This window comes from Centrocercus urophasianus, unplaced genomic scaffold (assembly GCF_019232065.1).
Source record: "Centrocercus urophasianus isolate 14NV4802_14NV808 unplaced genomic scaffold, USGS_Curo_1.0 seq_62, whole genome shotgun sequence".
Lineage (NCBI taxonomy): Eukaryota > Metazoa > Chordata > Aves > Galliformes > Phasianidae > Centrocercus > Centrocercus urophasianus.
Genome location: NW_024885222.1, coordinates 423,062 through 436,370, shown reverse-complemented (window position 1 = coordinate 436,370; position 13,309 = coordinate 423,062). Strand labels below are relative to the sequence as shown.

The following is a 13,309-nucleotide window of genomic DNA, read 5'->3' as shown; positions in this document are numbered from 1 at the left end:
CTGCAAAGGGAAGCACGGGGTGTTGTGGGCCAGCACTGGGGCTGCAGTGCTGCGCCGCTGTGCTCACCGGGGGCTCCTGGCTTCCAGGAACGGCCTGGGCCCACGGATCAACCTGTGAGCTCCCTTCACATTCATGACCTTGCGTGTGCAACCTTATTTCTGGCCTCTCCGCGGGGTGCTCTGTATCATCACTTTCCTATGTCTCTTATTGAACCATCCTTCACACCCCGCTGAGCTGCAGGGCCCAAACGCCCACTGATGTCTGGCTGGGTGTGACAGGCTGTCACTGGGTGTCACTCTGCCCGTGCAGAGCCAGTCCCCCGTCCCCACAAGGCACGTCCTGCCTGCCGCAGCCCCATTACAGTGCTACCAACTGCACTGCACCTCAGCAGCCCCTGCAGCCCCAGCACTTTGCAGGACACCTGCATGGGGAACAGCTCCAACGATTGCTGGGAGCGGCGTCTTTCCTCACTGCCATTCAAGGGCAGAGCGGGGGCTGCTGCCAGGGGCTGCCGTTGGGCCGATGCGTGCGGGTGCTGACAGCCCCCAGGCAGCCCCCACCATTCCTGTCCCTCCCCAGTGCTCAGCATCATCCCTCCGCCGAGCCAGCAAACTTGTTCGAGGAGCCATAATTGTTTTAAACAAAATGCATTTATTAAGGGGGGGAAATAAGAATAAGCTCTTTGTTGGAGCGTGGCTATAATCTATAATGCAAGTATTGTTCCACTACCCCGTGGCATAGGAAGATTATCTTATCTGAGCCCTGCTGTCAGTGGAGGCCGGGGTTTGAGGCGATCGTATTTCTCTGCAGAGCTATTTAGTTGCTGAGACAGGTGCATCAGTCTTCGAGGCACATGCCTGGACAACAGAGCCATTATCAAGACCCCAAATTCCATTCCAGAAGTGAGCAGAATGGTGAAGGCGGGTGATTAATGAAGAGCCGCTTTGCTACGAGGTTTTGCTCACTTATCTGGAATATAAATGAAGAGGATTTGGGGTTTGGTGGCGAAGCGGAGCAGTCTGCAGATGGTGAAGATGCTGCTGCACCCGGCAGCCACACTGCAGCCTGCAGCTCCTTCTCTTCCAGGCACAGATGGGAAAAAAGCCCCAACCTGTGCAGCTCTGGGCTGTGGGATGGGGCTGATCAGCGGCCGTTCTGCCCCCTCCCACAGGGATGAGTGCCAGAGAAGTCGGTATTTAGCGAGGAGGGGTCCTTGCTGCTATGTGTCAGCCATTTCCTGTTAATTAACACTAAATTGCAGCCTCTCAGGGAATTTCACTTTCTGTTCTGGATGCTTTGGGTAAGGGAACCCCACTGGCGTCAATACTGGGGGTGATTGCTCTGTCCCACACATTGGAGCACCGCAGCCCCCTCTCCTTGCTGGGCCGCTCAGAGCCTTTCGCTGCTCCTCCCACCTGCCCAGTGCTCAGCACCGACCCAACCTCTGCCTCCGCTCTGCCCCACAGCTCCCTCCAGGCACTGCCGCTCTGTGCCCCCCAGACGCGGCTGCGCAGCTCCGTGGCCTTCCCTGCTCCCCACGAACGACTGCAGGCACCGCATCTCCAAAGGGCATCCGGGGCACCGCACCACAGCGCTGCCCACAGCGCCCTCAGCTCCCCCCGGGAGCCTCTGTCCTTCCCACCGAACGGAACGCAAACACACCATCAGCTCCTCTCCACTCTGCTATTTCCAACCAGCAGCAGCCCCCCCTCAGGGACCCCGCTGCGTCCGGATGCTGCGCTCCTACCGGCTCCTGCGGGCGCATCCCTGCCCTCAGCTCCGCAGCGCTACCTGGGAGCGCCCGGCTGCCGCACGCAGAGCAGAGATGGGTCGGGCAGCGCCGAGGTCCCGGCTTTATAGCCAGTCCTCAGCGACTCAGGTTGCCTTCCTTATCGCTGTGTTCCTACCGGTATAAATAGAGATCTCTGAGCCGAACTTCCTGCCGGCCGCCGAGGTCGGCGCGGGAAGGCGTGGGGACGGAGCGTCGGTTCGGGTTGCATCTTCTGCTGTCTGCAGGGCGCTGCTGGCTCTGGCGGATTTGCAGCATCGCAAGGGCTGCAAAGTGCCTTTCAAGCATGAAATGTGCCTTCTGCATTGTGCTAGGCTTTTTTTCTTTCTTTCTTTTTTTTTTTCTTTTCTTCTTTCCTGTTGTTGCTTTAAGAGCTCAGTTTAGAAAGGTTTTGCTCGCTCCAGAGTAAAACATCTGCTGGGTTCATGAGAGCTGTGTGACCCGCTCCGAGAGCACAGCTCGGCTGCAAACAGCTCCTGCCCTGCGCAGCAGAGGGGTGAGGTTACCCAGCCCTGCTGGTCCCAGCAGCACCAGCAGCCCTGGGCTGAGCACGGCGCTCACGCAGCCTGCTGTGACACCGCTGCCCTTCTGCCCCCTCCCCTGCAGCCCCGCGTGGCGCTCAGGGCTCAGCCCCGCACAGCACCGCGGCTCCGGCAGCGGCTCTCCGATTCCTTTGGGTTTTTTTTGAGCTCTGCAGAGCACGTGCCAAGATGGGGGCAAGCAAACACTGAGCAAAACGGAGTCTGCTTCAAGTTAAATCCTGACCCCAATGAATGAAAACAAACACAGACAAAGAGCAGCCACGGCAATGGCATCGAAAAGCCCTCCCCTCGTGTGCGCCTGCCTGTCAGCACGGGAAGAGGCAGGGAAGCCGGGGTTTCAAAACGGTTTAGAGGAGCGAGGTGCCTGAGCCCCACTCGGCAGCAGCACAGATCTGGTATTTGATTTCTACGGCCGACTTTGAAGATCTCGGTGATAATTTGCACCTTAGGAGCACGTTTAATCACAGAGCACTGACAGAAGGGCGGTGAGAATCAGTGATCATTGCAGGGCGGGGGGGGGGGCGCGCGGCCCCACGCTGGGGCGGAAGGAGAAGCAGCAGAAGCTGCAGCCGCACCTCAGCCCTCTGGGACGCACACGGCTGCCGCTGAGCTGCCCCTCCTCCTTTTTTCCCCTTTATTTATTTCAAAACCAAAAACCGCTCTCCACAGCTACTTTATTACTATCGATTCCGGGAGCAAACCCATCCATCTTGGTTTAGACAAACCACCTTCTTAATTTTGCTTTCTAAGAGCAGCAGATGGGGCAGGAACCAGCGGGGGGGGGGTCATTCCCGCTGTCCCCTCACCCCACTCTGGCTCTGCATTTGCTCCGGTGGAGGGACAGGCACAAGGCACAGGCGTGCTGCCCTGCAATTAGGCCACAAATCACCCGTCCGAGTTGGAAGAGGGATCTTCAGGAGGTGCAGGGGAGGAGCTGCCCCCCCCCCCCCCCCCCCCCCCCCCCCGCGGGCACGCGGGGGGGTGAAGTTGGGGAAGAGGTTGAGCGGGGATGCGCCGTTGAGGCGGAAGGTCAGGAAGTGTTTGATGTCCAGCGGGGAGTGCAGCGGCCGCCCGGGGATCGGCAGCGATGCGAGGAGGGGGCTGCTGTGTCCAGAGGGACCTGGGGGCAGAGGGAGAGCAGCGTCAGCGTGGGGGGGTGCGGCATGCGTGGAGACGGGGCACGGGGAGCACCTGAGTGCTGCAGTAGGGCGGGGGGTTACGGCCCCCACTGTGCCCAGGTGTGGGATTCGGGGTGCCCCGGCTCTGCCCCTCCTCTGCTATATTGGGTGGAACCCCCCCGCGCCCCCCCGTGCAGCGCAGCCGCCCCCAGGCTCAGCTCTGCCGGCTGCCTCGCATCTTCCCCCGCACCATTGTGAGCTCCGGCTGCCAGGTAAAAATAGAGCGGGTATCAATAATATTCTGTTTTAAAGAAGACACCATGGGGACGGGGGGGACCTGGGGGGACGGCAGCGCCCAGACAGCAGCTTTCCGTGCGGCCACCCCCAGCCTTGACCCCTTCCTCCCCCCACCGTGGGCTGGGATGGGGCTGAGGAGTGGAGGAGAATCAATACATCAACAACAGAATAAGATAAAATGAAATACATTAAAAAAGCTTTCAGAACGCTGTGATCCACAAAAGCCCATTCGCATCCCACCCAGCCCCACACCTTCTCCCTCCCGCAGCCCATCTCACAGCCTGGGCTGAGGACAAGGCAGAAATTCTGTTTTTTATTTTCTTATTTCCTGCTCCTTTTCTGCCCCATCTGTGGGGCTTTGCTCCGCTGGGGGTCACAGCTCTGTGCTCAGCCCTCCCACCCTTACAGCAGGGGAAGCAGAAAGCTCTGCTGGGGGGGGATGCATGAGGAGAGGGACAGCAGCATCCCCCGCCCACCACCCCCCAGCAGCTCTTGGTGCTCTCTGGTGGGGAGCAGGCTGGCACCAAAATAAAAATCTGAAATTCAAAGTTTGGGTGATTTTCTGAATTTCCGAGCAACGCTTGCAGCCCTGAGGGCAAAAACGACCTCTTTCTGGGAGAGCGCACACGGCCGCTCCTTCATCTGCGCGCAGCAGTCCCTGAGTCAGCCCTGACTGCGGGGGAAATTCACATTTTGCTTCATCGGGCGTGCATTGATCGAGTTAATTCCAGAGTCACCCAGAAGGGAAATCTGTGAAACTGCCCACAAATAAATAAATAAAACAGCAGAAGCAACGAGGGAGCAGCAAAAGGCAGCGGGAACGGCTGAGCGATGCATCATTAACCTTCTGGGCCACGAAGCCGTACTTCTGCCTCACATCCCTGGGGATGCAGAGCCCCACGCTCAGGACCTGACCCCCGAGGCCCCCAGAATGCAACACGGCCCCAACTGCACCGCAGCAGCTGCTCCATGGAGGTGCTCAGAACGCTTGGCTTTGTCAGCGCGCTTTGCGTTGGTTGTGCTGGTCCTAAGATGCACCTGACATTGCGTGTAACACTGGGGCCAACAATGGGGAGTGAACCCAGAGCCTCAGCTTCACTGCAGGCAACGGAGCAAGCGGGGTCTGCAGCTCTGCCAGCACCAACAGTGCTGGGGCAACCCATGTGCTGGTGACAGTGAGCTCAGCAAAGCCGCAGTCCCAAATGGGAGGCTAACATGGGTGGGACGGGGGGAAGATCAGGAGTGAAAGAGATCGGGGAGCCCCAGAGCCCCCGAGATGGGACCCGTGGGAGGAGCAGGAGGGATCGCAACCTTCCATCCCCAACTGGAGCAGCAGCACCCCAGGGAATGGCAAACAGCCTCAGACAGTGCTGTGCAGCACCCAGCGAGGAGTGGGGCCGTGTGGGAGAGGGCACGAGGCCATGGTGGCCATGGGAGCAATGGCAACACCCAGCAAAGGCAGAGCTGCAGCCGGAGCTGCATCACTGAAGAGGAGAAAAGAGGAAAGTAATCACACTACATGGGGACAGAGTCACCGCCAGCTGCAGTCTGCCAAAACCTCAGGGGGTCACAACAGCAGGAGGGCTGCACGCACGGGGCAGGCAGGCGAGCAGCACAGCCACAGCTCCAGGGTGAGCAGAGCTCCTGGGCCCAGCCTGAGCTCCCAGCCCGACCCGGGGGCCCGCACAGTGCTGGGGTCACTCCCCCAAGGTCACAGGGCCGCAGCTCTCACCTTACCTTTGCTGCAGGGCAGATTCCAGCAGCAGCTGTGGGCTGTATTTTTAGGTATTAATTAGACACTCAGTTAAGGGGATTTGCTTCGGTGAGAGCAGCGGGACCTTCGGGTCTGTCTAGGGTGACACGACCTTACCCGAGGGGACGGGCACGGCCGCGGCAGGGGCTGGCAGCCCTGTACTCAGCCGGCAGCTCCGAGCGGCACCGTCCCCAATGAGCGCCGAGTTTCTGCCTCCCCGGAGCGGGCAGAGGACGCCCGCAGTGCGCGCTGCTCCTCCTGGCGCTGCTCGGGAGCGCTTCCAAAGCGCCGACGGAAGGAGGGCAGCGACGTAATCCTGGTTCCCAGCACAAACACCAGAGAGAGGCTGTGCTCCGCTCCCCAGCTGCATTTCTGGGTGTAGCGCCGAGGACCCGCAGCACCACGGATGCCGGATGCCCTCCGAGCCCCCCGCGCTCCTCAGCACCGCCTCTCGGAGATGGGAGCCCCGGCAGGGGGAGGGAAAGGCCAGGCGCTGGCGCTGCATCTCGGGGACGCGGCCCCCAAGGCAGCAGCGCTGCCGGTCTGTTCCCACCGCGAGGAGCTGCCGAGGAGCCGCGGGATGGCAGCTGGCGCGGGGTCTGCACCGGGCAGATGGAGACAGGCGCTGTTCGTTCGCACAGCAGCAGTCTGGCTCCCGCTGCCCTGCTAGGTGTTCTCAGCAAATTTCGGTGGCGTCTCAAATTCCTCACCCGGGGCTTTAAAAGCTTTTTGTCTCCGGCCAAGCGTGGACTGAATGCGCTCCAGCTCTTTCCAGGGGCTCGCCGGGGAACGCACGTGAGCGCTGCCGGTGCCAGGGCTGCAGGCAGGAGAGCGGCGAGGGATGCGGCACCGCCTCGGCCCGGACTGCGGGAACACGGCGGCGGCACCGCGCCCGTCTCCCCCAGCACTGAAAGCAGCAAAGCTGCGCAAACCGGTGCTGCCCCCACCGTGCGGGGCTTCTGCCCCCCGACCCACAACCGCAGCCCTGCCTCGGAACGGCCCCGCGCTGCCTCGAGCTGCAGCGTCACAACGACGGGATGCTTCGGAATGCTGCTTTGAGTTTGTTGCAAACGAAAATCACCAAAAGCGTCTTTTCATCCCATCCCTACAGAGACACCCCGCTAAGTTAAGTCAAAAACAAAGTTTTGCAAATAAATACACCCGGGCTGAGGGTTAAAGGACCCCTTTCTGCAGAGCACTCGGGGCACAGTGGGCACGCCTTGCACAACGCTGTTTTGAAAAGACAAAGGAATTCACCACGGGTTCTTTTTGGACCCCACTCGTAACTCGTTCTGTCACTGTCAGATATCTTCAAACGCTAAGAAAGTCGTGTGGGAACTGCTGAATCACGGCCTGAACCTCTGACTGACCACAGGCGCAGGCAATTCAGCTGTGCCACCGGAGCGGATGGAGCCTGGCTGCACCTCTGCCAGACCCGCTTAAGAGCTGACTGCCAGGGGGGAAGGATCTCTGCTGGAGGTGGCTCCTCTTGGAGCTCTCTCGGTGAGCCCAGGACAAGGGAAGGCTTTCCATTCATTCTTCTTTGTTGTGCTCAGCTGTTTAGCCTAGCTTTCCTGTGTATTTCTTAATTATAACATCTGTCTATTCATTGATAAACAAAAGTTAAGGTAGATCTTTTAATATATATTTTTATATATTTTTATATATATCTACATACACGTATGTACAAATGATGCATTTAAGAGTCACTGTTTCCTCGGCGATCACAGCATCATCGACATCGTTGCTTCTGAAATGATCAGGACTCGATGCTGCTGTTGAAACGTGGTGCTCTGTGGTGAGGACACCTACGAGGCAGCACTGCGCCCCGCGGGGCTTCGTGCAGGGATGCACTGCCCTCCTGCATTCCTCCTCAAGGCTCCAAAATAACAAACATCAGATATTTTTGCAGAGTATTACGGAAAAGCTGCCAGGAACTGTTGTGCAAAGGCAATGTGAGCTCGAGAAGATCTGCTTTCATCTCCGATCACAAAACGAAAGCCAAAGCCCCGGAAAGCCCTGACAGCGTGGTGGGATGTGAGCCGTGGTGACACCAACAGGAGCCCCCCTGACTGTAACGCCTGGCCAACCCAGATGTGAATCCAGGCGATGAAGGAAGGGGCGGCGGTGGGACCAGCATCTGGTACCAACGGTGGTCAGCACCTCTGTGGTGACGCCTGGGGCTGCTGTAAGGCTGGCTCCTGCCCGCAGGGCTCTGCGTCCGCTGCCCGCCAGTCACTTCACCTGCGTCTTGATGAAGCTGGACTCCCTCATGCTCTCATAGTACTCGATGGCCAGCGCAAAGTCAAACTCGTCGATGGCCGGCCCGTCGATGGCGATCTTCATGAGGTTGGAGAGCCCCTCGTCCTTGGTGCGGCGCGACCGGCCGCGCTTCAGCAGCTCCCGGCCCCGGCTGATCTTCTTGGCGAGCACCGAACCCAACGGCAAGGCCAAGGCGATGGCTGCGAGGACAGCGAAGTCCGGGAAGAGCTCGTGCATCTCGGAGCTGCTGTAGACCAGCTTGACGCAGAGGTCCCTGAAGGACAGCTGGCTGAGGCTGAAGACGATCCTCTTGAAGAGGGGGAAGTCGCTCAGCGCCCTCTCGCTGACCACCACCTGCGAATACGCCTGCAGGAGGAAGTTCAGCTCGCTGACCCCATAGGCGCCAATGTCCTCCAGAGTCTGGGGGTAGCACTTGGGGTTGAAGATGGCCGAGAAGGAGCTGACGGCCTCCAGGACGCCGCTGGGGAACCTGTCCAGCAGGCTGCCCCGCACGCTCTCCAGGTAGGAGTCCTTCAGGTGCTCGAAGTGCCTCAGGTGCCCCGGGGAGCAGTTGGCCAACTCCACACCCTTGTAGTAGAGCCGGCTCTCGCCCTCCCGCTCGCCCTGCGGGTGCTCAGTCATGGCGCTGAGGAACTCCTGCAGGTTCTGGCCACTGGAGCCCTTCTGAGCCTGCAGGGTGGTGGCCGTGGCGGAGACGATGGGCTTCAGGATGGAGAGGTCAAAGTCCTCGATCTGGAAGAAGCGGCTGAGTTTCTGGAAGATGGGGAGGACGTCCAGCAGGATCTTGGTGAAGGCCACGAAGTGGAACTTCTTGAGCTCCTGGCAGAGGCCGAGGGCCACGGGCGACCGCTCCGCCTCACTTTCCAGCAGCAGCACCAGCGTGGGCCACGAGGAGTCGATGGCCTCCACGGCTGGGAAGATGGAAGTCCAGCAGATGGCCCTGGGGCTGCCGAGGTCAATCTCGCAGAGGTCCAGAACACTCCACAGCTCTTGCAGCCCGCTGCTTTCCCCCGTGGGGCTGGAGTAGAGCCTGTAGATGGCGTCCACCGTGGTCTCGTACTTCTGGAGGTACTCGATGCTGAGGCTGCTGTGGGTGGGCAGCAGGGAGCTGCCGTGGGACAGGCAGTGCATCTCGGTGAGCAGCGGGCAGAGCGAGCTCAGCGCAGTGCCGGCCCCGCCGCGCCGCTCAGCCCCCAGCGATGCGCTGTGGGCACTCAGCCAGGTGAGCTTCACGGCCGGGATGCCGAAGGCGCGCAGCACCTCACCCACTTTGCCCGTCACCGTGGCGGCGTCACCAGCCGGCAGCTCAAAGCTGCCCAGGAAGGTGGCAGAGGTCTGCCCGCTGCAGGGGGACACGGTGGTGCTGAACACGGCCAGGCTGCGCTGCTCCATTGCGTCCACCGTCTCATCCACCACCAGCCCGACAAACGGCGAGGCCTTGATGCGGTGCCGGTCCTCGTTGTGCAGGACCTTGGCCATCGCTGCCTGAGGCAGTGAAGGGTGCGCAGGGCAGGAAGGAGGGAGAGAGAAATACAAATGATCTTTAAAGGCACGTGGGAGAGGCACAGCGCCTGTAGCAAAATGAGCTGCACGGCATCCGAGCTGGGATCGCCCCAAAGGCGACGGGAGCCCCAGCACTGAGGGCAGCCACAAGCACGTGCTCGGCTCCCGCTGGCATCAAAGCACCTGAGTGTGTGCCTTCAAAGCCGAGCGCTGCCCAGGGGAATCGAAGCCCATTTGCTCACAGTTCAAGCTGCTCACTGATTCAGTCAGGGATCTTAAACTCAAGTACCTAAAAATTGCACTCAAAACCAGAGTGCAGATATTGGCAGATTGTGTTTTTTTAGGAGCCAGAGAAAGTCAATGGGGCGTTGGCATTTTCAAACAGCAACTTCAAACACATGCTTGAAAACGGGGTGACAGAGCACCCTGGTCCAGATGACAGCATTTCCCTAAACTGTAGCTTAAAGCATGGATAACTCATTGCCTGCAGCCCTTTGGCACAGGAGTTTGGAGAACAGCTTTCTGGTGGGACGAGCCGTGGAAGCATCCCTGCCAACATCACAGACAGGCCGTGCTCCCATGCCCCCCACATTGCTCACAACTCACTGGGGTTCATTTTCCCTCTGTTCCATCCAAGTGCACAGCAAGAGCACTGCGACGGCCGCTGAATCGCCCTGCAACAGCAGGTTATGTGACACTGCTGTCCGCAGACCTCAGAAGCAATTTCACTGTGATAATGCTGTGCAAGTTGTCTGTGCAAGTCAACCCCCCGCTGGCAACAGCTTTCTCTTTTCTAATTTGCTGCCTGCCCTTTCCTCTGGCTGCAGCCCAAGCGCAGTTCAGCTCTGCAGTGCTGGCCACAAGCAGCCCCTCGATGCCCACCCTGCTCCCACCCCACATCCTAAAAGCTCCGAGACCCTGCCTGCCCCAGGAGCCCACTGAGGCACCAGAACTCCACTTCTTCAGCTGCAGCTCCATCACTTCTGTGCTTTACAGGCAAAGCACGGTTGGGAGCAGCAATAAAACTTCACAGCATCCTTTCCTTCACTCCATTTTACCCACTTGGTGGAAATGCCTCTGCTTTGTGGGGAGGACTTCCTTATGTGTGCAAATGCTGAGAGCTGTGCTCCAGGCCGAGAAATCTAATGAGCAGATTTAGCCAATCTGCAGCCAAGTAGCTCTTTCTATAACTAAAAAGCCTGGCAACCCCCCCAAGCTTCACTAAAAAATTAATTTGATTTTAACAGGCATGAAGCGCTTGGAAAATTAAGAAAATCCTCTCTGGCCACTCAATCTTTTTGATCACTCAGTTTAAGGCAAAAAAGGAAAATCCCGTGCGTTCCTGTGCTGACTGAAGTCTGCGCCTTCCCCCTCGGCGCTGCCTCGCAGGGGCCGCATCTCTCCATGCACACACGCGGCCAGGACCTTCAACGGCCCCACTGCTTTCTCTAGGCTCTCCATGCCCTGCTTTGTCACAGCAGGGAATGATGCTAACCAGATGCCGCGTTAATACACAAGGATGTAATATGGAGGCACCGCCTGCAGTCTGCACCAGGAGTGCTGCCTGGCTCTGGGCAGAACACACGAGGAGCAGCAGGGACACGCTCCAGCTCCGCGAGGAGCGCCGGCACTCTGCACGTGAAGGCTGCTCCCTGCAGTCCCCGCTGCAAAAACTTTTGCCTTTGGTGCTGGTGGGCAGAGCCCGCATCCGCCTCAAACCCTCCTGTGGGACGGAGCACATGCTGAAGGCTCCTGCCTGTGCACATGGCACGAGGAGCCGCGGGCGATGCTCGGCGCACTCAGGGTGCCGCACAGCTCCCGGTGTGGGCACTGAACCGCCCCGTGAGCACCGTGGGCAGCCCCAACACCACGGGGACGCAGGAGACCCGTGCTACACACCTGCATGTCGCGGAGGCTGCCGGCGTGGTAGCACTCGCTGTGCTCGGAGGCGAGCAGCGCCTGGCACAGGTTGAACTTCTGCAGGTCCAGCAGCGAGGAGCACTTCTCATCCAGGATCTCCTCCTTGGCCATCCAATACACCGTGGTGAGGACGGCCACCTTGGCCGGGTTCACCTCCACCTTCAGCACCGAGCGCAGCTCTGGGTGCCCGCGGGCCTCGCAGGGCGGCTGCTCCCGATTGACGGCCAGCGCCTGGCGGTGCGCGCCCGACGTGACGTGCCGCAGCAGCGCGTGCCGCTGGAAGTTGTCCGTGCCCACGGTGAAGGCGTTCTCTGCTTTGCCGTGTTTGTTCTTCACCAGCGCCTGCCGACACTCTACGCAAAACATGAGTTTCCTCTCATAGTCAAACTCCAGCCAGGTAAACTCTTCCTTCCAGTGCTCATTGAAATAGCGCTTACACTTTTTATTGGAATTGGAAGTTTCCCCGGCCGGCTTTTTCCCCGGAGGCACCATGCTGCTGTGGCGGGGAAACCAAAGGCTACGGCTGAACTGAGACGTGCCTTGGAGGAGCAGCCTCTACATTTAATTGGGTAAGGAAGGTCTAGTACCACTTTCCTGGTTTGACTGGAGATGAAAGAGACACAAGGGGAAAGGGATTAGGGCCCTCACAGTGCGCAAGCTTTTGGTAATTGTTTGCTCTTGCTGGAGAACCAAAGTTGGGGGGGAGGGGGACACAGACATTCCATGGTGAGTCATCAGTGCAAGCCACGAAGTCAGCGCAACTCACTGAGAAGCCCGTGAGGGATTTGGTTTATTCCTACAGAACAAAACCCCCGTGGGCTGGAGCCTTTCCCACAGCCACCACAGGAAGCACTGAGATTTGGGTGTCAGAGCCCCTGGGTGCTGCAAAACATCCTTCATCCATTGGGCGAGGAAGGGCTGAGCTGCCTCCTGCCTGCAGCGCTGCCAGGGCTCCCAGCAGGTGCACAGAGCTCCACGCAATCACCTGCATCACGTAGCTGCTGGCTTTGTTCCCTCTGAGCCAGCCATCCCTGTGCAGCACGGGGCAGCTGTGGGCACCCAGGGGACAACTCCCAGCGCCGGGTGATCCTGTGCAAAGTTGCAGCATCACCAGCAAAGAGAACCTGCTCTGCAGTCTGTTCATTAGGAAACAGAAGGGGGTTCCCATGCGGAGCCAAAGCCAGGACCCGTCTTGCTAAATGTTCCCTCTGCACCTGGCAGGGCAGGCCTGTTGGCTGCTTCCTGGCTGTCTTGGCCCTGGTGGCCCCAGCAGTCCCCAACATCTGCCCCAAACCAGGCAGGCATCCATCCCAGCTCCCGGGTTGCGCCGTCCCTCTGACCAACGCTGCACCCACACACCCGGCCCAGGAAAAACTCCTCCCGTGGAAACAGAAGCGCACATCTCCCAGCGATGAGCCCGGGGGGCGCAGCGCCATGGGGCAGCGCGGGGGGCGGTGCGGGGGCTGCAGGAGCCGAGGCCACGTCCCGCCCGGCAGGCAGCGGGGCGGCCCTCGCTCAGTTACGGCTGCGCTTCCCCAGGAGGCGGCGGCGCTGGGGCTGTCGGCACCGCACCCCGCTGCTGCACGTGCTGCTCCCCCAGGAGCGCCGGCCGCAAGGAAGTTCGGGCAGGGTTGAGCTGCCAGCATCACTGCAGCGACGCTCGCGGCCCGGTCCCGCAGCCCCGGCCGTGTCCTGTGATGCCCGCCCGGCTCCGGGCAGAGCTGCTCCGAGTGCGAGCAGAGCCGCATGCAACTCCCCCGGCCCACGGCCCCGCACACCCACCGCCCTCTACAAATACGTACCATGGAGCCGCTGCCATGAGCTTTGGGGCGAGGGGGGTGGAAAACTTCCCAGAATTTGTTTTTTAAATAGGAGAAGACAAAAAAAATGCAATTAAAAAGAACAGACGAACAAACACAAAAACCAAACAACGCTAAGCCAAAATAAAACAAAGGTAAAGAAGGCAAAGGAGGCCCCGGCCCCGGGACGAAGCGGCGCAGCCCCCGCCCCGCCGGGTTCCGCTCGGTGCACGGGGCGGGCGCTGCGCGGCCCCGAGCGCGGCGGCTGCGGGAACAAAGCCGCGGTCACGGCAGCGCGGCAGCA

General features: G+C 59.9%; 1 protein-coding gene across 1 annotated transcript; it reads right to left on the bottom strand.

Moving 5' to 3' along the window:
• Positions 1–7,198: 7,198 nt before the first annotated feature.
• CUNH17orf113 (chromosome unknown C17orf113 homolog) lies at positions 7,199–13,099 on the bottom strand. The gene is made up of 3 exons (XM_042836618.1): positions 13,009–13,099; positions 11,186–11,809; positions 7,199–9,268 (listed from the first exon to the last, which is right to left on the bottom strand). The coding sequence occupies exons 2-3, from the start codon at positions 11,696–11,698 to the stop codon at positions 7,736–7,738; spliced, it is 2,046 nt and encodes a 681-aa protein (XP_042692552.1). The 5' UTR covers positions 11,699–11,809; positions 13,009–13,099; the 3' UTR covers positions 7,199–7,735.
• Positions 13,100–13,309: the final 210 nt, after the last annotated feature.